Here is a 27,279-nt window from a genome sequence, read left to right on the forward strand (position 1 = left end):
AGCCAATTATTTTTACAAATAACGAAGATATAGCGGTCTTTAAATGATGACGTCATCCTTACTGTGTCGTCTGCATGACCAAGTTTAACAGAATCGTCTTCGTGTGTTTATTTTTGCATATCTATTGCAATTTTTTCACTTAGGTTTCGAAATCTCATACGTCTGGCAGAAATGGAAGGCATTGGTAGAGCGTAGTTGAACGAAATCTACTCATGCGAGAATAACAGCCGGAGTTTCTAAAGACGTATAGAAGTTATAATGCATGTTTTTAAGTATCTAACTTCCCTGGTAGTTACATATATATAGCTTTATCCCGCTGATTCGTTGCGTGCACTGCAGAAATTCAAAATTCGCAGCAATCAACAATAGGTGGCCAGGTGATCATACCTGTGCTCCCTCTATCTAGGTACCTGGAACCATTCCCATTTGTCCTCAGAAATTCCCTGCCGTCGTTCTAGCAACACGTTGGAAATTCGCTCTACGTTGTGGGTTTACTTTAACTACAAATTGGTGAAGTACCCATTGTTTGGTTTTTTGGTTGATGGCTTTCGCTGATATAGGATATTCCTTGTTTTCTTTTTCACACAGATAAGAGAGATTTTGTTGGTTATATTACTCGGACAGTTAGTTTTAACTTGTTTTCTAGTTTTTTAAGATGGCTGACTCTGTTATTAGAATGTGTGTAAAGGGGTGCAAGACTCAGCTTCCAAAAGCTGCTCTTGATCCCCACTCAATATATAAGAATTGCAGAGGGCATGTGTGTACATTTGATAGCAGATGTAATGAGTGTGAAAGTTTATCGGAGAGAGAGTGGAGAGAGTATGATTGCTATGTGAGGCGATTGGAAAAGGACAGACTTAGGAGAGCTAGATCTTCAAGTGTTCTGTCAAATAGGTCTTCTGATAGTCAAGTCCTTTCTAACTTGTATAGTACTAATATCCCTGATCCTAGCCCTAAGGTAGTAGTACCAGACCCACCTACGGAGTCGGAGGCAAGCGAGTCTTCTATGAAGGATATTATGGCTGATATCTCTGCCTTGGGGGTTAAAGTGCAATCCCTTTCTTCGGATAAGGAAGTGATGTGGGGGGGCAGTGCGTGGTTTGCAGCGCAAGTTCGGTGATAGTGCCAGTGCAGTGGAGGGTGCGTCCGTTCGTGTCTGTCATGCTCCTAGCCCTGGACCTCTTCCATGCTCCCCAACCCCTAGGAGAAGGAAAGTCGACAGGCTAAGGGAGGTGAGAGATGTTGAACAGTGAACGGACGTCCCCTCGAGCGATCCTGTTGACGCATCCCAGGACGCTCCCCCCTCGCTGTAGGAAAGGCGAGATGAGGAAGTGTTCGTCGTCTTCGGAAAACGCAAGACCCAGACGCGGTTGGCGACAACCCCTACAATCGAGACCTCTCAAGAGACGTAGGTCCCCCGTTACGTTCCAACAACCCTCTTGTAGCAATTGGAGCTCTCCGGAGAGATTCCTGTCGGAGGAGGACGACGTGTCCGCGCCTAAACAGAGGTGTAGGACGCATAGCTTTTTGGAGGAAGAAGACGTGCACATTACGTCAGTTCACGCTTCTCCCCCTCCCCCGAATTGGGAGATGTCGCAAGGGGCATCACCACCTCTTCGCCAGAAGACCCCAGCTAGAGTCTCCGAAAATGTGGACGCTCCCTCGCAGCGATCTTGACGCGTTACGGGAGGTGACAAGGATCGTGACGCTCCCTCGCAACATGCTGGATGCATGCATGACGCATCGCGCAAGCAGCATTCTTATCAGAGCTTCAACAGTCCTTTATGTCGTCCCTGTTTGACGTTTACAAGTCGCAAGGACTAACAGAGGAAGCTCGCAAGAAGGAACCTAAGGACGTCAACAGACCCAGGAAGAGAATAAGATCGGAGGGAGACGCTAACAGCCAGCAAGACGCGGACTCGCGGCAAGTTGCAGCGCTCATGGACGCCCCCTCGCCGCGATCTGGACGCGTTACAGGAGGCGACAAGGATCGTGATGCTCCCTCGCAGCATGCTGGACGCATGCATGACGCACGCAAGCAGGACGAGGCGTGTGATTCCCCCACTCGTTCAACATCGGAAATTGCAAATCCTTTGGAGGAGATCTCAGATGAGGAGACGCAAGAAACTCTTCATGCGGCTGATCTGAAAAGATTACTTTTGGTTTTGGCGGACTTATATCTGGATAACTTTCAGCAGGCCGTACCTTGGAGCCCGCCCTTGCAGTTTTTGAAAGGTAGACCCCAGAAATCTTCCTCCTTCAAGAAGACAGTGTTAGGCAGATCGGTGAAGAGGGCTTTTTCTACGCCTAATGATTGGATTTTCAAGAAAAAGGAACAGAGAAGGACAACCTTTTCCTTCCCCCCTACGAGATTGGCTTCTAGATCCAGTGTGTGTGGTACGAGACTGGGGAGGCTTTCGGCTTGGGAGTTCTGCCTCCTCCCAAGGGGACTTCTCCAGACTCGTAGATGCCTCGCGTAGATCAGCCATGACTGAGGCTAAAGTTATGTTGTCCACATCGGAGATAGGCCACTTGCTGAAAGGCATCTTCAGGACAATTGAGGTCTTCAGCTTGATGGACTGGACTCTCGGAGCCCTCGCAGATGTCACGGACGAGAAGAACGAGACGCAAATGCACCATATTGCCTGTCTCGATAAAGCCGTGAAGGATGGGACGGTTGAGCTCACAGCCCTTTTCACAGCAGGTATTATTAAGAAAAGAGCTATGCTGTGTTCTTTCCTGTCGTCAGTAGTGACTCTCGCTCAGAGAGCAGAGCTCTTGTATGCTCCTTTAACCAAACACCTCTTCCCTTCAGATGTAGTGAAGGACTTGTCGGCAGCTCTTGCGCAACAAGCAACGCAAGATCTAATTACCAGGACTGCGAGGAAAGTTCTACCGGCAAACTTTTTAGCCAGGAAGGAGAAGGAAGCTCCTCCCACGCGCCAGCCCTTTCGTGGGAGGGCCCTTTCGAGAGGAAGTCAGAGAATGGCTGCTGGAGGACAACCTCGTAAATACCCCAAACAGCAAACGAAACCCAAAAAGTGAGCTCTACAACCTCCAGACACACGTGGGAGCCAGGTTATCCCACTACTGGCAAGAGTGGAGCCAAAGGGGAGCCGACGACTGGACAGTCGAAGTACTGAAGGAAGGATACAAAATCCCCTTCCTAAGAAAGCCTCCTCTTTCGCCAGAGCCGTCAGATTTGACAGCTACATACTCGGGGAGCAAGGCAACAGCTCTTCAAAAGCAGGTAAACCAGATGCTGTCAAAAGCAGCAATAGAAGTTGTAGAGGACCCCTCGTCAGAGGAATTTTACAACAGACTATTTCTGGTTCCCAAGAACTCGGGGGGTTGGAGACCCCTTCTGGACGTAAGTCCACTGAACAAGTATGTGAGCAAAGTCAAGTTTGCTATGGAGACATCTGCGTCAGTCCTAGCAGGCACCAGATAAGGAGACTGGATGGTGTCGATAGATCTGCAGGACGCGTATTTTCACGTCCCAGGAAATATCTGAGGTTTGTACATCATGCAACTACATATCAGTTCAAAGCACTTTACTTTTTCACACGAGTGGTATTGAACGTGGCTCTCTGGTTACTTCTGAAAGGGGTGCGAATATCAATGTACCTGGATGACTGGCTAATCAGAGCCAGGTCGCAAGAAAAGTGTCTGGAGGATCTACAAGTGACAATGTCCATGACGCAACAGCTGGATCTGGTTGTAAATCTGGCCAAATCACAACTGACACCTTCACAAGACATCATCTACCGGGGGATGAGGATTCAGTCAGTGGTTTTTTGGGCTTTTCCAGCCCCAAAACGCATTCTAGAATGCTTAAGAAAGGTGAAGCTCTTCCTAGGGAGATGGACCTGCTGGGTGAGGGAATGGATGAGTCTGCTGGGGACCCTCTCCTTGATCGAGCAATTCGTATCCCTGGGAAGACTACATCTACGTCCACTTCAGTTCCATCTGTCAAGATATTGGACAAGAGACCAAGACCTAGAGACCTGGATTCCGATCCCTCTGGGAATCAGGAATTAGTTGAGTTGGTGGGACGACCCCAACAAACTACTAGAAGGCCTTGAACTTCAACAGAAGAACCCCGACCTAGTGTTGTATTCAGACGCATCGGACATGGGGTAGGGTGCAACACTGGGGAAGGGCGAGATCTCGGGTCTATGGGAAGACTATCAGAAGGAATGGCATATAAACGTGAAGGAACTGGTGGCCATTCATCTAGTGCTAATACACTCCCAGTAGGAAGTCCAGAACAAGTTAGTTCAGGTGAACGCAGACAACACCACAGCATTGGCCTACATCAGGAAATAGGGAGGCACTCGTTCGGATTCCCTTTACGAGGCAGCAAAAGATCTCCTACTGTGGGCAAAAGCGAAAAATATAACTCTGATAGCCCGCTTCATAGAGGGAGAGAAGAATGTCTGAACGAATCTTCTCAGCAGAGGAAGAAAGGTTCTCACGACAGAATGAACCCTATATCACGAGGTGTGCAGCAGGCTTTGGAATCTGTGGAGAGAACCCTCAGTAGACCTCTTTGCGACGCAGAGAACAAAGAGGTTACCGGTTTACTGCTCTCCAGTCCCAGACCAGGAAGCAGTGGCAGTGAACGCCTTCCTCATGGAGTGGGAAGGACTAGACACGTACGCTTTCCCCCCATTCAAGATCCTAGACAGAGTCATGAAGAAGTTCAGGGAGTCGAACAACTACCGCATGACCCTGATAGCTCCGTTTTGGCCCATGAGACCCTGGATCACAGAATTGATGGAGTGGCTAGTAGACACCCCCATATCATTACCTTGTCGGATCGATCTACTCAGACAGCCACACATAGAGAGATACCATCAAAATCTCCTCGCTCTCAATCTAACTGCCTTTCGACTATCGAAAAACTGGCAAGAGCGAAGGGCTTTTCGAGGGAAGCTGCAAGAGCAATCGCGAGAGCAAGGAGGACGTCCACAATTAAGGTGTACCAGTCTAAGTGGGATGTGTTCAGGGAATGGTGCAGAATTAACAACATTTCCTTTTCCAGTACCTCTCTAACTCAACTGGCAGATTTTCTGTTGCATTTAAGAACACAGGAGAAACTAGCAGTATCAACCATCAAGGGATACCGCAGCATGCTAGCTTCTGTCTTCCGTCACAGACATATTGACGTGTCAGGAGACAAGGATCTCTCGGACCTCATAAGGTCCTTTGAGACAGTTAAGAGGAAGAACAACTCGACCCCCTCTTGGAATTTTGATGTAGTCCTGATGTTTTTAACCTCGAGCAGGTTTGAACCTCTCGACAAGGCTTCGTGGAAGGATCTCACTAAGAAGACCCTATTCCTGGTTGCGTTGGCAACAGCCAAGAGGATAGGAGAATTGCAACCCTTTAGCAAAAATGTAGGCTTCAATGGAGAGAAAGCAGTCTGCTCGCTACAAGTAGGTTTTCTCGCCAAGAACGAGAATCCTTCGCAGCCATGGCCCAGATCCTTTACCATTCCAGGGTTAACTCATTTAGTAGGACGGGAAAAGGAGAGAGGCCTTTGTCCAGTGAGGGCCCTAAAATTTTATCTGCAGAGGACCAAAAACATGAGAGGACAGGCAGACAACCTCTGGTGCTCGGTAAAGAAACCTTCATTACCCTGGTCAAAGAATGCACTGGCGTTCTTTATCAAGGATTTAATAAGGGAAGCTCACCAGAACTGTGACGAGAAAAGCTTCCAATCCTCAAAGTCAAAGCACACGAAATAAGAGCTGTGGCGACTTCAATGGCTTATAGACACAACAAGTCTATGAAATTGATTTTGGAAGCGACATTCTGGCGAAGCAAGTCAATCTTCGCAGATTGTTACCTTAAATAGGTACAGACCCAATATGAGGATTGTTGTTCCCTGGGTCCGTACGTTGCCTCTGGCGCCGTAGTAGGAGAAGATACTACTGCCTCTAACCTATAACCTTTTTTATATCCTTGCTTTTTCTTGAACTTGATCTCACAGGTTGTCTGTGAAGGTTGTTGCAACCTTCCACGGTCTGGGATGCAAGTCTAAGTTACGTTTTATGGAGTGTGTTTTTAGTGTGTTATTGGGTCAGGTGGTCAGATCATTGTCCATGGCTATGCCAGGATAGCAAGGGTGGTGGTCTAGTCATGTTAAGGTCAAGGACCGTGTGACAGCCCTACAGAGACTTTCTACAGCCCCCTGGGTGGATCGCTGGGTCTCTCAAGGAATGCAGGCAAATGAGGCAGGAAAACTATGAAGCCAGCTTCCTTATCAGGTAGGAACCAGATTATTGGTATAATTTGTAGCGATTAATAATTATACGAATTCCCGACGGTGTTGCAGTTTTCTAACCCACCACCAATGATGTCAATCAGTTATATATATGTAACTACCAGGGAAGTTAGATATTTAAAAATGGTATTTTCATTTTAAAATAAATATTTAAATATACTTACCTGGTAGTTACATATATAAAAGGTCCCTCCCTCCTCAACCTCTGAAAACAGGAGCATGGAATTTCTGAGGACAAATGGGAATGGTTCTAGATACCTGGATAGAGGGAGCACAGGTATGATCACCTGGCCACCTATCAGCGATTGCCGCGAATTTTGAATTTCTGCCGTGCGCGCGATGAATCGGCGGGATAAAGCTATATATATGTAACTACCAAGTAAGTATATTTAAAAATTTATTTTAGAATGAAAATACCATGTTTTACTTGAAGTTCGTATGTACATTGTGTTTTCACAATGTCCTTGGGAACTTTATAGCAAGGCCAATGTTACCTAAGGTCATAGAAAGAACAAATAGTTCATTATTTTTCCAAATAATGAAGATATAGCGGTCTTTAAATGATGACGTCATCCTTACTGCGTTGACTGCATGACTGAGTTTGACAGTCATATTTGTGTTTATTTTTGCATCTCTCTCTCTCTCTCTCTCTCTCTCTCTCTCTCTCTCTCTCTCTCTCTCTCTCTCTCGAATTATTTTAAACTGCCATTTATACAAATACTATAATATCAATGTTCAACTCTCTTAGAATCAAATAATAGTTGATCTCTCTCTCTCTCTCTCTCTCTCTCTCTCTCTCTCTCTCTCTCTCTCTCTCTCTCTTTTTGAACTGCCATCTATAACAAGCAAATGCTATCACTCCAAAATGAAATTCTCTCTCTCTCTCTCTCTCTCTCTCTCTCTCTCTCTCTCTCTCTCTCTCTCTCTCTCTCTCTCTCTCTCTCATGTTTCAAAATCTCGTAATTCTGGCAGAAATGGAAGGCATTGGTAGAGGGTTGGTAAATGAAAACTACAAGCTACGAGAGCATCAGCCAGAGTTTCCAAAGACGTATAGAAGTTATAATGCATGTGTTTGTTTACTTGAAGTTCGTATTACTTTGTGCTTTCACTATGTCCTCTGGAACTTTATAGCAAGGCCAATGGAACCTAAGGTGATAGAAAGAATAAGAAGTAAGTGAAGAACAAGAAAAAAGAACCAAGAAGAGAGGGAAACATGAATAAGAGTACAAAGCTGAAACATGCCAACTAAAACACTGGCAACAAAGAGAGATTTCTGGCAACTCGTAACATAGCAATAGTAAACTGAGGGTTCAAATATCTCGTTTAGGGTGCGTTTATGTAGGAATAAACAATAAATGTTATCATAATAATGTTATCTTGATTTCTTTAAGAAATGAAGTGAAAATTTGTTGCAAATCTTTGGGAGCTCATAACTCAAAAACATACTTATTTTAAACATCTGACTTACTCGGTAGTTATATATATAGCTTACATCCCTGACGTCGCGGCAGAAATTTCAAAACTCGCGCCATTCGCTGATTGCGTAGCTAGGTGTACCACCTGTGCGCCCTCTAGCGAGGTACCTGGAACCATTCCATGATTCCTCAGATCTTCCCTGCCCCCGCAACCTGCGACATCGTTGGATATTTCTACTCGCTAATAACCTGATTTATTGCTGTTTACTTTGGTGATGTACAATAATTTGGTTTTGACTCTCGCTTGTTTGGATTTTTTTTTGGATTTTCTTGAATTACTTTTGGATTTTGATATTTTGACCCTTGCTTGTTTGATCTCTCTTATAAATATTCAAAATGGCCGACCCCCATTCAACTTATAGAATGTGTGTGAGTGATTGTAAGACCCGGCTTGCTAAAGCCTCTATTGATACCCACTCTATCTGCATAAAATGCAGAGGTAAAGTATGTGAGTTGGGGGATCGTTGTGACGAATATATTCTTTTATCTGAGAGTGAGTGGCTAGAGTTTGACCGCTACAATCGTAAACTTGAGAGAGATAGGCTTAGACGAAGTTCTTCTCGTTCTTCCAGAGACTTTTTCTCTTCCCGTGTCACCGAACCTAATCCTTCCCCTGTAGTGTTTGTTTCAGATCCCACTACTGTTACTGCTAATGAACCTACGCTAAAGGATATGATGGTGGCTATTCAAGTTCTGGGCGTGAGGGTTGAATCGCTTGCTGCGGACAGAACTCAATTGATGTCCGATGTAAAGCAATTAAAAAGTGAAGTGAATTTATTTAGTGCAGTCGAGGGTGCGCCTGTTCGGGCCTGTCGTTCTCCCAGTCTTAGACCTCTTCCAAGTTCCCCAACCCCTGGGAGAAGGAATGTCGAACGGTGAAAGGAAACGAGAGGCCTTAGCTCCCGAGCAGATGTCCCCTCGAGCGTTCCTGTTGACGTTTCCCAGGACGTTTGCCCTCACCATAGGAAAGGTGAGGTAAAAGTGGTTTCATCATCTTCGGATGACGCAGCACCCAAATGGGGCTGGCGTCAAGCTTCCAGACCTCTGAAGAGGAAGATGGACAAGGTCGATCAACGTCCTATCATGACACCGCAAGCTCCTGGTTGTAGTCACTGGAGCAGTGCGGAGCGTTTTCCTTCTACCAAAGAGAGCTCTCCTGCCAAACGTCCTTTAAGGACGTTGGATACTGTCAAGAAACATCCAGCTCTCCCAGTTACTGGTCAGTTGTCTGAACCGGGCATGACCTTTGTTCATACTCCTCCTCCGCCGTCAGACTGGTTATCGTCCTCTGGACGCTCTGCGCGTTCTTTAAGCGGCGTGGATAGCGAACTCGTGATAGACGTGACGTCTCCTGTATCACAATGAGTTGACCCGAATTTTAATATGCTGCAAGAGATGCAACAGAAACTCTCTTCGTTCATGCAAAGTTATCAACCTACGGATAACAAAAGAGTAGCATGCTTGGATCCTGAACGTTAGGAAGCTTCTCTTCTGGACGCCAAGCGGTGTAAGGCTTTAGTCGAGAGGTTCTTGACGACGAACGACTTTACATCTCCTCCGTTAAATGTCGTGAGACTGTTCCACTTGACTCCGAACGTCAAGAAACCAAACGTGACGCCAGGCGTCAAGTAGCCAGGCGTGACACTGAGCGTTAAGCGGCCAGACTTGACGTCGAGCGTCCAACAGAGCGAGGCGCCGAGCGTCCAGCTAAACGTGACGTTGAACATCCTGCAGGATTTGACCTCGAGCGTCCAGCAAGACGTGACATCGAGCGTCCAGCAAGACGTGATGTCGAGCGTCCATCAGGACATGACGTCGAGCGGCAAGCATCCAGACGTGATGTCGAGCGTCAAGCAGTACGGGGCGTCGAGCGTCAAACAGGACGCGACGTCGAGCGTCAAACCGAACGTGACACCGAGATTCGAACAACTTTACGTGATGTTGGGAGTCAAGAAGTGAGGCATGACATTGAGCATGATAGCCTCGGACTTCGTGATGACACTAGTCGAATCGAATGTCGAGTTCAAGGACACCTTAGTTCCGATTGCTTTGATCGCGAGCGTTTTACCGAGCGTCAAGCGTTAGAACAACGCGGCGACAGACGCGATGATCTGGGGTCTCTTGACGCCAGAAGTCAGGACCTTAAAGAGATGTATCCTGATAAACACAACGTCGCTACTTCCGTTAGAGCTTTGTCAGAGGAAGACATTGACGATCACCTTTCCCATGTTGAATTATTTGAGGAATTATCAGAAGGAGAAGATCCTAAGTCCTTTCGTCCTTCAGTTGATCTTGAGAAACTCATGAGAGTTTTTAATGATGAGTTTCCAGATTATTTTGTGCCTGTTGCTCCACGTTCGCCACCCTCAGAATTTACGCTTGGGAAGGCGTCGAAGAAGTCTCTTTTTACCAAAATGGTTCTGTCCCGGTCATCAAAGAGAGCTTTAAGGATGGTGGGAGACGGGATGGAGTCTAAAAAGGACCAAGGAAAGGCAGCTTTTGCTTTTCCTCCGACTAGACTGGCCTCTAGATCTAGTATCTGGTACGAGACGGGAGAAGTTCTCGGCTTGGGAGTTCCTGCCTCTGCCCAAGGAGATTTTTCAAGTCTAGTAGACGCTCCAAGATTCTCTGGTCAACTTCGGAATTAGATCATCTTCTCAAAGGCATCTTCAGAGCCTTCGAGGTATTCAATTTCCTCCACTGGACTCTGGGAGTCTTGAGGATAAAGGTTTCTGCCCTTAAAGATGGTGACACTGCTAGTCTCATCCACCTCATGTCCTGTATGGATAAAGCTTTACGCGACGGATGTAATGAGTTGGCAGCACTTTTCTCAGCGGGAATCCTTAAGAAAAGAGCTCAGATGTGTTCGTTTCTGTCTCTTTGGGTTACTCCCTTTCAGAAATCAGAATTGCTATATGCACCTCTGTCTTCCTCTCTTTTTCCACAAGAGTTGATTAGAGAGATTTCATCTGCGTTAACCCAAAAGGCCACCCAAGATTTAGTTTCAAAGACGGCAAGAAAGGTTTTACCAACTTCCTTCGCTAGCCGCAAACCAAAGGAAGAAACTCCATTCCCTAAGTTTTCTCAGCCCTTTCGAGGGAAGACTTCTAGCAGGGGTAGCTCCAGACCCGAGGGAAGGAGAGCAAAGAGAAGAGGATTCAGAACAGGGCGAAGCAGAGTCTGACTGCTTTTGCCTTCAGGTAGTAGGAGCCAGGCTACACAACTTCTGGCAAGCTTGGGAGAAGAGGGGAGCAGACCTTTGGTCAGTACAACTTCTGAAGGAGGGTTACAAAATCCCTTTTATAGGGAAACCTCTTTTAGTTTTAGCTCCAATAGATCTCTCTCCCAGATACAGAGAGGAGTCAAAGAGGCAGGCTATGCAACTCCAAATGTCTCTCTTGTTGGAGAAGGGGGCCATAGAGAGGGTGCGGGACTTGTAGTCATCAGGTTTCTACAACTGCTTGTTCCTGGTTCCCAAGAACTCGGGGGGATGGCATCCAGTCCTGGACGTAAGTGCTCTCAACGGGTTTGTTCAGAAGACGAAGTTCTCCATGGAGATATCAAAGTCAGTCCTTGCAGCAGTAAGAAAGGTCGACTGGATGGTCTCATTAGACCTCCAGGACGCTTGCTTTCACATCCCCATTCATCCGAGCTTCAAACATTATCTGAGGCTCGTTTACAAGGAGGAAGTGTTTCAGTTTTGGGCCCTGTGTTTCGGTCTCAGCACCGCCCCTCAAATATTCACGAAACTAATGCTAAATGTAGCAAGAATACTGCACTCAAGAGGCATCAGAGCCTCCCTGTATCTGGATGATTGGCTTCTCAGAGCTCATTCCTACGATCACTCCCTGAAGGATCTTCAGATAACTTTGAGACTAACAGAAGAATTGGGTCTTCTTGTCAACAGAGACAAGTCTCTACTGACACCATCACAAAAGATACTTTATTTTGGGATGGTGATTCAGGGTCAAGTTTTTTGGGCTTTTCCGTCTCCCTTAAGGACGTAGCAAGCCATCTTGAAACTGCAATCTTTTCTAAAGAAACAGAAGTCTTCTGCGAGAAAGTGGATGAGTCTGTTGGGAACCCTCTCCTCGTTGGAACAGTTTGTTTCCCTGGGAAGGCTGAATCTTCGTCCTCTCCAATTCCACCTCAATCATTATTGGGACAAGGAGAAAGATCTAGAGACGATATGCATCCCCATTACGGAATCCATAAGAAGTTGCCTTCGGTGGTGGAATGATCCAGACAAGCATCAAGAAGGTCACCCCTTAGAACAGAGGAACCCAGACCTTTAGTTGTGTTCCGACGCCTCAAACTCGTGGTGGGGAGCAACACTGGACAAGTAGGAAGTTTCGGGGCTGTGGACAGAGGATCAGAAGAGCTTCCACATCAACCAAAAGGAACTGTTAGCAGTCCTGTTGGCCCTCAAAAGCTTCGAAGGGTCAGTTTTGAACAAAGTGGTGCAGGTCAATGCCGACAACACCACAGCATTGGCTTACATCGCCAAGCAAGGTGGAACCCACTCGAGGTCCCTTTACTAGTCTGCGAGGAGTCTTCTCATTTGGGCAAAGGAGAAGAATGTAATCCTTATAACAAGGTTCATTCAGGTGGAGAAGAACATGATGGCAGACAGCCTCAGCAGGAGAGGTCAAGTTCTGTCCACAGAATGGACACTCCATCAAGAATTTTGCAAGAACCTGTGGCAACTTTGGGGTCGTCCTTCTATAGACCTATTCGCGACCTCAAAGACAAAGAGGCTAGAAGCTTACAGCTCCCCAGTGCCAGATCTCGAAGCAGTCCACATTGACGCTTTCCTGTTAGACTGGTCCAATCTGGACGTGTACGCATTTCCACCGTTCAGAATCCTTTACAAAGTGATGCAAAAGTTTGTGTCACTCAAAGGGACCAGATTGACTCTAGTGGCCCCCTTTTGGCCCTCAAGATAATGGTTCACAGAGGTACTGGAATGGATGGTGGACATGCCAAGAAGCCTTCCATTAAGAGTAGATTTGCTCAGACAACCCCACTTGGAAAGGTACCATCAAAGTCTCCAAGCTCTTCATCTAACTGCCTTCAGACTATCGAAAAATTCACAAGAGCTAGAGGGTTTTCGAAGGAGGCAGCTAGGGCTATTGCAAGAGCAAGAAGGACTTCAACCATCAGGGTTTATCAATCCAAGTGGGAGGTTTTTAGAGAATGGTGCAGAGTCAACTCTGTTTCCTCGTCCAGTACCTCTATAGCTTAGATTGCTGACTTCCTGTTATACCTTCGAAGGAAGAGCAATTTTTCATCCTCTACCATCAAGGGATACAGGAGTATGTTAGTGACTGTATTCAGGGACAGAAACTTGGACCTTTCGAATGATAAAGACCTACAGGAACTTCTCAAATCATTTGAAACATCAAAGCAATGGCACCAGGATTCACCAGCTTGGAATCTGGATATAGTCCTGAAGTTCCTTATGAGTGACAGGTTTGAGCCCTTGCATTCAACTTCATTTAAGGACCTCACGATGAAGACTCTATTTTTGGTTAGTCTGGCGACAGCTAAAAGAGTCAGTGAAATTCATGCGTTTAGTAAAAACGTTGGCTTTCGAGATAAAGCTATCTGTTCATTGCAGTTATGCTTTCTCTCCAAGAATGAACACCCTTCTCAACCTTGGCTCAAAGCTTTTGAGATTCCGAATCTTTCGGATGTGGTTGGCGAGGAGTTGGAGAGAGTCCTGTGCCCAGTAAGAGCCCTGAAGTTCTACCTGGAGAGAACGAAAGAGTTGCGAGGCAAGTCGGAAGCTCTTTGGTGCTCGGTCAAGAAGCCCTCGTTACAGATGTCAAAGAATGCCTTTTCATTCTTCATCAGACTCTTAATAAGAGAGGCTCATGCACATTGCACTGAGGCAGACCTCAAGCTTTTAAAATTCAAGACGCATGAAGTTAGAGATGTAGCAACTTTGGTGGCCTTCAAGCAGAATAGATCGTTGCATAGCATTATGGACACAACCTTTTGGAGGAGTAAATATGTGTTCGCTTCACGGTTTTTGAAACGTGTCCAGACTCTTTATGAGGACTGCTACACTTTGGGACCATTCGTAGCAGCGAGTGCAGTAGTGGGGGAAGGATCAACCACTGCATTCCCATAATCCTAATACCCTTTTCTTCTCTTGGAACTTTTGTATTTTTATGGTTGTTCGTGGAGATTGCGACAGTCTTCCGCAATCATTGATTTTAGTCAGGTGGTCAATTTGTTCCTTGAGAGCGCCCAGAACAAGGGTATTAGAGGTGGTCCTGTCATATAGAGGTATTTACACCGGTTTGACAGCTCCTAGAGGTCTTCAGCTCCCTGCGAGGATCGCTGGATCTCGTAAGGAAAGCGGACATAATGAGGCAGGAAATCATTGAAGTCAGCTTCCTTATCAGGTACGAACCATTAAGCTTGTTTTTATTAACTCTTTAGTAAAATTCCAACAATGTTGGCTGTCTCTGACCCTCCACCAAAGGTGTCAATCAGCTACATATATAACTACCGGGTAAGTCAGATGTTTAAAAATGATATTTTCATTATAAAATAAATTTTTGAACATACTTACCCGGTAGTTATATATAATTTAATTCCCACCCTCCTTCCCTCTAGAGACTATGGGCATGGAAGATCTGAGGAATCATGGAATGGTTCCAGGTACCTCGCTAAAGGGCGCACAGGTGGTACACCTGGCTACCCAATTGGCGATTGGCGCGAGTTTTGAAATTTCTGCAGTGACATCAGAGACGTAAGCTATATATATAACTACCGGGTAAGTATGTTCAAAAATTTATTTCATAATGAAAATATCATTTCACACTTAGGAACATTTTTCTCACTTATTTATAGTTCGATATTAGAGAGAAAGATATCGTTGAAAAGAGGAATAAAAATCCCACAATTCTGTCAATCGGAATCTTGTTTTTTTTCTTCTTACTTTCTTTTTCACGATTATTTTGCGTCTAGACAAGAAAAAAAAATTAAAATTTGTAAAAAAACAAAAAAAAAAAAAATAGAAAATCAATATTCTGTCTAACAGAATTGTTCGGTTTATAAAGTCGTTTTTATGGTATTAAATTCAATACAATTGGTGTCATATTAGTGGGGGAAAATGTACCTAAATTATTTTTTCAAATCATAAATTTTGTTAATAAATCAAAGAGTTTTTGATGAAATGACTTGAAATTTTTATATGATGAAGGTATTATATATGTCTAAAACATATATAGAAATTGTGTAATTTTGGATCATTAGAAAAAAAAAATGGCGGACATTGCGGACAGTCCCCTTGAACAAGCAAGACGGTATCTTCTCGCACCCCCTGTGACATCCAACTGTAGAGATACTCATATGGACAGAAGAGAACTCGGTGTCCCTATCTGCTTGATTCATTCCAGGCAAGAGGAATGTGCTTGCACATAATCTGAGCAGAGAGATTCAGATAGTGGACTCCGAGTGGTCTTTGAAACATCTAGTAGTAGGGTTCCCTGATTGTGGACTTGTTTGCGACAGCCCTGAATTTCCCGCTCTACTGGCAAGATGCATTTCAACAACAGTGGGACAACATAGATGTGTACACATTTTCCCGTTCTGTCTGATGAGAAAAGTCCTCAACAAAGTCAAGATAAGAAAGAACTTATCAATGACCCTAATAGCTCCGCTATGGCATAACGCAAAGTGGTTCCCGGACATTTTGTAGCTCATAACTCTTGATGGAGCTTACGAGTGAACTTCCTCCACGATACAATTTACTCAAACAGCCACATGCCAAAATCATCCACAAAGCTGTAGCTTTGCTTCGACTTCATGCCCGGAGAATGTACAGCATCTCTCTCAGAGGGGCTTTTTGCAACCGGTTGCGAAAAGGATGTCTAGACACCTCAGACGCTCTTCAGCGTCAGTCTACTAGGCTAAGTAGTCTATTTTCTGTGGTTGGTGGGATGGAAGGGTTATCTCTCCCCTCAATGCCTCTATTCCAGTGGAGGTCCTTGTACACCTTCAGGAAGAAATGCTTTTCTCGGTTTCGACAGTCAAGGGCTACCGCTCAGCCTTAGGTCTCGCCTTTGAACTGAAAGGAGTAGATATTTCCTCCTTGTTAGAACTTTCTCCACTTATATTGAGTTATGAGATTACTATTCCCCAGTCTGAAGTTGGACCTCCTCCTTGGAATGTAGTTGAGGTCTTTCAGTCCCAGAAGGATCCCCATACGAACCATTACGCCAGGCAACAGATCGCCACCTTACCTTGAAGACGGTGTTCCTTCTCGGTTGGCCTCAGCCAAGAGAGTTAGTGAACTGAATGGTCTATCATACAACATCTTCCATTCAAGGGGATGGGTAGAAGTAATTCTTGGCTTTGTCCCTGCATTTATTGCTAAGACTCAAAATCCAGGGGTATCAGATCCTAGATTTGGTCCCTTTAGGATCGAGTCTCCCCGTTCTGTAACCGAAGGTCCAGACCAACTGGTACTTTGCCAGTGAGGAGTCTGAGGTGTTACCTTAAAAGAACAGCTTCAGCTCTACCCAATGTGTCAGCACGCGGGAGGGTCACAGAGAATATAATTTTTTGGATTCGCCACTTAATCCTAACCCTCATCCTCAATGCCAACCCAGCGCTCATGACGTCAGGGGCATTGCAATGTCCCTGATGTCAGAAAGAATTACTGTGGCGCAAGTACTACAAGTGGACGTGTGAAAGCGCCATACGACCTTCACCACCTGTTCCCTGTAAGACGTAACCCACAGGAACATGGACAGGTTTTCCATTGGTCCTGTGGTGGTTGCACAACAAGAGGTCTAAAACATCTCAAGCTCTTTGATGGACAAGTAGCAGAGGGTTGAGGGGCGAGGTTACCCCGGTTAGTTGGGAGGGGTGAATGAGTAGAATGAGTAGCACTGCTGACCTCACCTCTCTACAGATAAGATCCATTTCTCTTATGTAACCTATGTATAGAAATGATAATACTTGTTGCATCTCCAATACCTTTTGCGAGGAGGGCTATTGGGTAAAGTCTCGTTACTCTCAGATTCCCATGACTCGAGATCCTCTTACTAGTCAGCCACATTGTGAGCATCAAAAACACAGCTTGCGCAGGCCACTAATCATGTAGAGCACGACTATTTTAGCAAGGCCAGGGTTCCTACTATCTACAATCTATATCGTGGGGGCGAGGACCCGGGGTCAAATACCAAAAGCCAGTTGGTACAGACTTCCTCCTTCCTAAGAGGTAAGTCATCCCTTATAAATTGTGGAGGGTTTGTATTTGTTCAGGAACAAATGACACATTTGAAGGTAATTTGTATATTTCCTAACAATACAAACCTGGGGCTATTTATACAAATTGGCCTGCCAGCCCTGTCTCCTTAGTAAGTCCTGCCAGAAAGCAAAGTGGGTGCTCAGCCCAGGTGTGTGAGTGAGTGGGGTAGTCGGCTACCCCCACCCCTCCCACTAACTAACGGTTGGGGTAGTTATCCCTCGCTGTAATTCCCATGGCTCGTCTTTCAGCTTCCCAAAAGTAATATCCCCTATAAATAACTCCCGGTTTGTATTATGAAAAATACAAATTACTTTCAAATTTGTCATATGACTTTAAATAATTGATACAGTATTACTTAAATAATTTGTGATTTTGCATAAAACACACTTTTGGGTTACTGCGTAAGAATTATATTTTTATTATCTAATGTGGAATATTCACTTGTCATTATCAAAATCCTAAATAGTTTTGAAAATTCTATAATTAGTGACTTGAATTTCTGTGCAACCAAAGCATTTGGTCTTTTATTTCTGCCTTACTGCATGAAAAATAATCCTCCTGATTTGGACTTGAACATAAATTGATAAAGAATATCTTGCTTAAGAGAATCTTCCTGGTGGTTCATTTTTAATGGAATACTTAGACCAGAAGTCTATTTCATAGATCCGTTGCATAAATAGATACATTAATCTTTTACATCGCCTGACTTGCATATCTGTACTCGCCATAAACCCCAGACTTTTAAATGCGAGACAGTATTTGTCCCTCCCAGGACTGAATGATCAAAGTTTGAGTGTGAATAGACCCACAGTACAGTAGAACAAATCAATGATTTGACTCTTGTTTTGTTGGATACAATTATAAGATATCCTTATCTGCGCCCCTCTATTGTATAAGCTATTATAGTCTATTTTTTATAGCGGTGCATATTTGCACTGACTCACAGGGGTGCCCTTTTAGCTCGGAAAGGTTCCCGATACCTGATTGGTCGGAAGTATTTTTGTCCGAACACCTTCATTGTTCTCGAATAATTACCAAGTAATGTGAATCGAAACTTATTTATTAACCTATATTTCTCCATCAGATACATGTTTTGTCAAAAAAAAATGTGAAAGAATAAATATATAATAAAGTATCGTCTTGGTAAGTCTAAACTTAATGACCCAATCCGCCGAAGTCAACGACAACGGCTTATTTTCGGATGCACGCTTTGTAATTTTGTAATTTTTCACATATTTTAACACAAATTGGGATAAATTACACTCATCATAAGTTAAACATGTTATTATAAACTTTCTTTGAATACCAGAATTTACCCAAAACATGGAATTAATAAAACCCGATATTTGTGAAAACTTACGGGGAGGTAAAAGAACAGCCTGTAGCGGCCTGGCGGGAAAACAATCCCTTCTGACTGTCGTAGACCCTGTTTTTTCTTTCATAATATAGTTCGGCCTATTCCTTTCAGTTTAAATAGCCTTGCATTGTCTCTCTTCGTATTATTTTGTTTAGTATTTTCCCACATTCCTATTCCTCACCTAATATCTATCTATTTTCCCCGATATCTCTTCTTTCATATATGGGATATCCGCACTACGATTCCTTATTTCTTATCCCCTGTCGAAAGTGATGGCTTGAAGGGAAGCGCGTGCTAGTCTCATTAAAATAGTGTAGAGGTGGGAATAGAAAAAAAGTACTATGCTTAATTTCAGGTTTACAGAATAGGTCATACTTGTTACACAACATAAAATTTACGTTGTTATTATTATTTACATACTTACTGACGTAAGGTACAAAACATAAGGAATCGTAGTGCGGATATCACATAGGCCTATATGAAAGAAGGGATATTGGGAAAATAGATAGATATTAGGTGAGGAACAGGAATGTGGGAAAACACTAAGCAAAATAATACGAAGAGAGACAATGCAAGACTATTTAAACTAAAAGGAATAGGCCGAACTTTATTACGAAAGAAAAAAAAAACTGCGTCTACAAATCAGAAGGGATCGTTTTCCCGCCAGGCCGCTACAGGCTGCTCTTTTACCTCCCCATAAGTTTTCACAAATATCGGGTTTTATTAATTCCATGTTTTTTTTGGTAAATTCTGGTATTCAAAGAAAGTTTATAATAACATGTTTAACCTATGCTGAGTGTAATTTATCCCAATTTGTGTTGAAATATGTGAAAAATTACAAAATTACAAAGCGTGCACCCGAAAACAAGCTGCTGTCGTTGACTTCGGCGCATTGTGTTATTAAATTTAGACTTACCAAGACGATTCTTTATAATATATTTATTCTTTCTCATTGTTTATTGACAAAACATATATCTGATGGAGAAATATAGGTTAATAAATTAGTTTCAATTCACATTACTTGGTAATTATTCGAGAACAATGAAAGTGTTCGGACAAAAATACTTCCGACCAATCAGGTTTCAGGAACCTTTCCAAGCTAAAAGGGCACCCGTGTGAGTCGGTGCAAATATGCACAGCTAAAAAATAGACTATAGTGTAGATACGCAAAAGATTTCTGTTGGTGTTCTTGCCTTCCCTTACTTATTTGAAAGAATTTTATTTTGAATTGAAGTTGAAACTATAAAAGTACGAACAGTATATATGTAGTGAGATTAGTAAAAGATGAAAAGATTTTGACAATGGTTGTTTAAAAGGAATATGTGGAGTACTGTATTATAATTATCTATCTATATTTGTAGCTAAATTTTTTAAAGCGTTAGTGCTGCTTTAGTCCCAAATCCAAGTATATGTTTATTTTGCAGACTGCTCTTCAAGGAAGGTTACACCCTTCTACAAATCATCCTGGTCATCGGGGAGAAAGAGTTCGAGAACTGGTGGCAACAGAGCTCGAGTATGTTCATGACTTAGAACTTCTTACTGGACTCACCATTGGTGATGCTGTGAAGGACAAGTACAATGTACTTGACATGAAGGTCTTATTGGGCAATATGGCTGAGGTATAGATTTTGATCTCCAGAAACAACTGAGTTCATACCTTTATTATATTTTGTTATAAGTATTTATATTTTGTTAAAAGTATTTAGCACCATGTCTAAAAAAATTGCTCGAACTGTTGTCTGATTATTTTTTATTGTTTTGTTATATGGTTTTACCAGGTAATAAGTGTGGCCAGGCGGTTTTTACAAGAGCTGAAAGATGTAGCCCATCAGAAAGAAGAGGAAATGGTTATTGGGAAAATTTTTCTACAGTTTGTTGATGAGCTTTCAGATGTGTATAAAGTGTACTGCTCATCATACAATGTGGATGTATTGCCCTTACTGAAAAAGGTATAGTGGTGGTATTTGTAGTTCTTGAACTTTATTATATTAGGTTTATGGAATGAATTACGCTATTGGTTATTTAAGTACTGTGTTTACTCTGTCACAAATGCATTATGCCTTTATTGATCAAAGGGTAACCCAATATTGAACTGTACTCAAATGAAATTATGCGCATGTTATTCTCTGGGTAATAAGGTTCAGGGAATGATTTTTGTGTCATTTATGTTGTGTTCTTTATATGCTCATGTTGCAATGATGTATATAACCTACATGTCAGCATTCATATTAAAGGAATTATACCAATGTCAACTTGGATCATTATGTAAATGAACTTAATTAGCTGCATTACTTTCTGCAAATGAAAGGTAATAGAGTATAAATGAGAGAGTTCTTGTCCATCTCAAAGTATTGTTTTGTTGATTGGCACAAGTGTTCACTGCTAAACTAGGCATGAAAGCATAATTAATAGCTGTTAGGTTTGAATAAAGAAGCGTAAATGAAATGGAAAACAAGATTTAAAAAAAATATAAAAAAATTGGCAAAGCAACTCTGATTTGCAATTTACTGTAATAATTTTCTATATTGTTTACTTTCATATAATTATGAATACTAATAAGACCATTAATCTTGGGTAGAACTACTACTGAACTAGCACAGCCAATGCAGCCCATAATAATGATAACTAGAGGGGCACTCAGTAGACCACAGACCTCCACCAGTGCAGATTATATCTTGCCCTTTTGCTCAACCTCAACCTTTGATCTTAACATGTATTAATTGGTATGGATTTTCATGCACAAATATGAACCAAGTTTGAAGTCTTTGTGACAACGATCTCCAAACTTGTGGCTGATTACGTGAATTGGACATTTTGCTTGACCATAACCTTACCCTTTGACCTTGACCTTCCTAAATTTAATCATTTCAAATTTTTTACATAACTGTTAATCCCTGCAAGTTACATTACTCTACAATTAAGATTATGGCCAGAAAGCTGTTCACAAGCAAACACTCTCACAAACACACACAAATGAACAAACTCACAAATAGGTGGTACAACATAACCTCCTTCCAACTTTGTTGGCGGAGGTAATAATAAGTTAAGTATGAGATTTTCTTAATTTTTCTGATACCCATTACCTTTTCTGCGTTGACATTTGTACAACATTCATTAATCATCTTAAACAATGTAAAGGAATTTATTATGCTGTACTAATTTGAAAGAAAGGGGTAATTAGTGGAATAGAAATACAATGTTGCTGTAAAGTAGAATTTTCTGTAGGATAATTCTAGGCCTAGTCAGTACTGTATTAGAGGGAAACACAAAAAGCAGGTTGAGGTAGTACCACAGGTTGAAAAATCTGCTATTATTCAGTAGAGCAGTGTATAGTAGACATCAATGTTTCTTTCTTTCTTGGAAGGTTATGATTTTGACAAAATTGACAGTTTGTCTGGTTTATGAGTGATGATCTGGCTGCATGTGGTGAGGAATGCAAATGCAAATGTGGTTTTGAGGTCATGTTGTCAGTGGAGCTTGACGACACATTAGATGACCCGCTAATGATGAGGCATCCATCTTTATAATAAACTTTTTAGGTTAGGACTTTGCAGTTATTTTAGCCTCTTTGATAAGTGGATTTGAGGCCATTTGATTTTTGGATTTGGCAGGCAGTGTGCTTGAGTTGCATTTTAAGTGTATTGCAATCGGGATCTCCTGTTGGTAGTTGGGAAGAGAAAAGTCTATTTAGAATTATCTTAGTCTCATTGTTTACAATTATTTATATCGGTGGTTCTTCTAATATTATCACTTGTCAGGAGCCAAGTTACTTATCTCTACTACTATGAAATGGCACTACTGTAAAATGGTGTTATAACTTTTTACAGGAATGCCTCACAATACGAAATTAATTGGTTCTGGAATGACTTTCATACCATGGTTTTTTCGCATTATGAATCGCCTTTTACATGTAATCGCCTTTGTTCCTGCACAAATACATGCCCTTTGCTATTTATAGGTGGTATTACTGCTCACTCTCACACCTAGGTTGAACAACCACTTTGCTCTCTGGCTCGGTAGAGGTCGGCCACACTGCCGCTCCCTCCCACATGTTGACTTGCCTTAATATTAATCTTTTTCTCTCTCTTTGCAGATTGTGTGTGCGTTTGGAGTCCAATGCATACTTGTCCTGGTCCCAAAGTCTGCTCTCTTGGTACCTTCATGTCCGCCGTAGAGGCGGATCCCCACCTGCTGTGTTCAGCCTGCCGGTGCCGCCAGTGTTACAGGGACGACATTTTTTATGAATGTTGGGAGTGGTCGGCCTCCCAGTGGGAGAGATTTGGGTGATGGAAGAATAGTACAAGTGTAATTATTTGCTCTTGGGGTCTTCCTCGAAGTCGAAGAAACCACGGTCGTTTTCTTCTACCCCCCAATCTCTTTCCGAAGCTGCTCCTCCGCCGTCTCCTTCCGAGGAACTGCCGAGTATCAGCGCAGGCCTGGTTACTCCAGATCAACCTCGTGGGTCAGGTGACAGTGCTGAATCCCCTAGTGAGCCAGTCCCACCCCTTTCCCCAGGAAGCGCCTGCTCTATGACTGATCTTTTGTCTTTTTGGCCATCACTGCGTGTTGGTGGCCCTTCTTCGAAGGACGTTCTCTTCTAACTCCTTCAGTTAGAAGAAGAGAGGAGTAGGGCCTCTTCCACCACTGAGGTTGTTTCTCCTCCCGTGGGCGCAGGCGCTGCAGCCGGGCGTCACATATCTCTCGTCCGCGTGAAAGTCGCTAGTAAGCAGCGACTCCTTTACACTTGTGCTTCTCCACGTCATTATTATTATTATTATTATTATTATTATTATTATTATTATTATTAATAATAATAATAATAATAATAATAATAATAATAATAATAATAATGGAGGTAGAGCGTTGCCTTAAGTGTGGTTTGCCTTTGGGTGAACTTTCCTTCCCACCCGGGGGAGATAGCTCCCGTTCTGGAGCAGTCTTCCATCAAGCGAATTCTGCTAGATGTTCCTCTTTGGAGAATCATTGGGTGGAGGAGTTTGTGACCCCTCTCCATCCTGCGGGTGCTCCTCCTTGTGCTGTCAGGAAACGTCTCTTTGAGCCTGCGGGCTCTAGTGACGACCCTTCGCGATCTCGTGACAGTTGCGTATTGAGCTGGACTCCACAACTCTGCTTACGCTGAGTCTTTGGGCTCTCATGCCTCCCGCCACGTTGAGCCTTTGCGCTCTTGTGCCTCCCACCACGCTGAGCCTTTGCGCTCTCGTGCCTCCCGCCACGCTAAGCCTTTGGGCTCTCGTGCCTCCCGCCATGCTGAGCCTTTGGGCTCTCGTGCCTCCTGCCACGCTGAGCCTTTGGGCTCTCATGCCTCCTACCACGCTGAACCTTTGGGCTCTCATGCCTCCCGCCACACTTAGCCTTCCGGCTCTTGTGCCTCCCGCCACGCTGAGCCTTCCAGCTCTCGTGCTTCCTGTCACGCTGAGCCTTCCAGCTCTCGTGCTTCCTGCCATGCTGAGCCTTCAGGGTCTTGTGGCAGGGAGACTTCGGTCTCCCGTTTTGTTGATCCTCTGGGTTCTCGCAACTCTGGTTACGCTGAGCCTTCGGGCTCTTGTTCCGGACGTTACGTTGAAGGGCTCTCGTAACTGAGAGTTGTCATGTAGAGTCTGTTGACTCTCAAAACAGAGAAACCTATGCAGGAATCATAGCCCTCTTACCTGCAGGCAAGAACAGGCCTTCCCTTCGGGGGAGGATCTGGTTGTCGTCGTGTGGGCGACAACTGTCCCGGAGCAGTTTCTGGCGGGGCACTCCGTGGTATTGATGAGCGACAATACCATGGTAGTAGCCTACCTAAACAAACAAGCTGGTACCTTTTTGCAGCTGCAGTGTCATCTACCAGTAGAGATTCACAGATGGCCAGAAGACAACTCGGTGACCCTATTGGCTTGCTTCATTCCAAGCAAATGGAATGTACTAGCAGACAATCTGAGCAGAGCGACTCTGATAGCAGCCGCTGTGTCATCTACCAGTAGAGATTCACAGATGGGCAGAAGACAACTCGGTGACCCTATTGGCTCGCTTCATTCCAAGCAAATGGAATGTACTAGCAGACAATCTGAGCAGAGCGGCTCTGATAGTGGGCTTCGAGTGGTCGTTGAATCATCTAGTAGCCAACAAAGTCCTGACCTTGTGGGGTTTCCCGACTGTGGATCTGTTCGCAAAGGTCTAAACTTTAGGTTCCCGTTGTATTACTCCCCAGTCCCAAATCCCCAGGCCCTCTGGCAAGATGCATTCCAGTACTGGTGGGAGAACCTAGATGTGTACACGTTCCCTGCGTTTCGTCTGATGAGAAAAGTCCTCAACCAGGTCCGAATAAGCAAGAACTTACTAATGACTCTAATAGCTCCGCTTTGGCATCATGCAGATTGGTTCCTTGACCTTTTGCACTCCTCACAGAGGTTCTGAGAGAACTTCCTCCACATCACTATCTGCTCAAACAACCACATGCCAACATTCACCACAAAGCCGCAGCTTTGCTTAGTTTTCACGCCTGGAGACTGTCCAGCACCTCCTTACACAGAGAGGCTTTTTACAACGAGTTGCGAGAAAAATGGCTGGACACCTTAGACTCAACATAGCGTCAGTCTACCAGGCCAAGTTGTCAGTTTTCTGTGGTTGGTGTCGTGGAAGGGGTATCTCTCTCCTTGATGCCACTGTTCCAACAGTCACATCAAGGAAATGGACGCAATAATCAACCAAACCAGAAAGCTCTTTAGAAGACACGGAACCTATGAACTTCATACTCTACAATTCGAAATCACTAAACATTCCTTACAAGTAATACTGGAGGTGAAAATAGACAAATGGTACTCATGGTGTTACAAAATCAACTACACATCTCTAGCAAAGATATTGGGCTGGTTCAATAAGATCTCTGGGAAAAGCAGCACACCCAGAGTCACCTTCCCAGACCCATTAGCAGAAGCAAACGGAATTACAAAATCTTTGCTGACCAAGCCAAAAGCACAAATCTTCCTCTGTAAACCATAAATAGATAGAACTCTGCTGCCAATCAGGAATAACATCATTGAAGCAACATGCAATATGCCTGATGACACTGACAACCCCTATACCATGAAAGAACTGAACACAGCTCTTGCAAAAGGCGGAAGAAACACTGACCCTGGAGCTGACTTAATCACCTACAGTATGCTAAGGAATATGGGACGTCCCGCAAAATTGGTGTACTTGCACTTAATAATCAACAGAACACACACTGAAAGACCCCGACCAATAACATGGAACCAACAAGACAAAACCCAAAGAACCAGACGCCTACAGACCCATAGCCTTAATTAGCTGCACTGAGAAATTCGCTGAACGAACCCCACCCACTAACTAGCGGTTTGGGTAGTTATCCCTCACTAAAATTATCATGGCTCATTTTTCAGCTTTGCCAAAAGTAATACCCCCTATGAATAGCTCCAGGTTTGTATGTTAGGAAAAATACAATTTTATGAATAGAACTTACCTGGCAGTTATATATATATATAGCTAAATGTCTCTACTTTCGGCAGAATTTTTCAAAGCGCGGTAACCGCCTTGTGGTGGTTGGGCGGTTAGGTGGTTAACACCCGTCACAGGGTGGTACAAGGAATCATTCCCATTTTCTGTTCTTCAGTTCATCTCTGCCGGTCGGATCGCTAACACGTTGGTCCGTCATTAAGAGTTTTTCTTCACTTTCCCTGTTTTGCTGCACCAGTCTGCTATTTGGTGAAGTCACTGATTTGGGGATTTGGCAATCATGATTTTGTTATTTCTTTGCTTTTTTGCTGTTATCATTATCATTATGAGTGATAAAATTCAATTCCGTGTCTGTGCGAATGAGGAATGTAAGGTGAGATTACCGAAAATGGTGGTAGATCCTCACGCCGTATGTTTGAATTGTAGGGGTTTTGAATGTGCCCTTAATAATAGGTGCGGGGAATGTAAGGTTTTGGATGAAAAGGATTGGTTGATTATGAAGCACTATGTGCGTAAACTAGAGCTCGATAGAGTTAGGAGAGCTTCTAGGTCTAAATCTAAGTCTGTTAGTGGAAAGGAAGATGAACTTAGTCTAGATTTATCCTTTGAGCCTATAATTAATTCCTCTTTGGAAGTTGATCCTTCCCTTGAGTTAGTAACTCCTGCCCCTTCTACAGGATCCGTATCTGCGGATGACCCTCGGTACGCTAGGATGGCTGCCGTGTTGAAGGCCATTAAAGAACAACTTGCGGCCTTTAAAGGTAAGAAAAGTGATAGTGATTTTAGTGCTTTTGAAAGTGCAGTGGAGGTGGCGACTGACCGAACCTGTCATTACCCTAGGCCTAGACCTCTACCAAGCTACCAGGACCAAGGGAGAAGGTACGTCGACAACTGAAAGGGGGTGAGAAGTACTGTACGTACCCTTGGTCAACCGTCGCCTCAGACAGTCCTGTTGCCGATTCCCAGGCTGTTCTTGACCGTCACGGAAAAGACATGTCGGATGTGTTAATTTCTTCTCCGAATTCTCCCAAACGTAAATGGAAGTTTGAAGCGTCAAGACCTACTAAGAGGAGGTGGAACCGTGACGAACTGTCTCGTTCTTTCTCTCCCGGTTCTAGCAGCCATGAACCTTGGCCGTCGGAGGACGATTTTGACTCCGTGCCTGTGAAAAGGACGAAGTCTAATCCCGCAAGTCAGTTATTACAGCCGAAGATCCTTCCCCTTCTACGAGTGTTATTCGTCCGCCATTTCCTTCGGGACCGCAAGACCCAGCAGAAGTTACTAAATTCTTTATGTCGGTCATGCAGGAACAACTTTTTACGTTAGTGCAAGTGTTTAGCCTCCCTCATGCCCAGTCTGATAGACGTAAAGACGACTCTTTGCCTATTGATAAGTCAACTTCTAAGAG

At 43.8% G+C, this 27,279-nt stretch overlaps 1 protein-coding gene across 1 annotated transcript in view; it reads left to right on the plus strand.

The window, feature by feature from the left end:
- Positions 1–27,279, plus strand: part of LOC137615242 (rho guanine nucleotide exchange factor 38-like) — a 396,680-nt gene that overhangs the window by 118,421 nt on the left and 250,980 nt on the right. Inside the window, exons 3-4 of the mRNA XM_068344950.1 lie at positions 19,820–20,014; positions 20,174–20,344. Of these exons, the coding sequence (XP_068201051.1) occupies positions 19,820–20,014; positions 20,174–20,344 (366 nt within the window). The remainder of the gene's footprint in view (positions 1–19,819; positions 20,015–20,173; positions 20,345–27,279) is intronic.

Source organism: Palaemon carinicauda, chromosome 21 (assembly GCF_036898095.1).
Source record: "Palaemon carinicauda isolate YSFRI2023 chromosome 21, ASM3689809v2, whole genome shotgun sequence".
Lineage (NCBI taxonomy): Eukaryota > Metazoa > Arthropoda > Malacostraca > Decapoda > Palaemonidae > Palaemon > Palaemon carinicauda.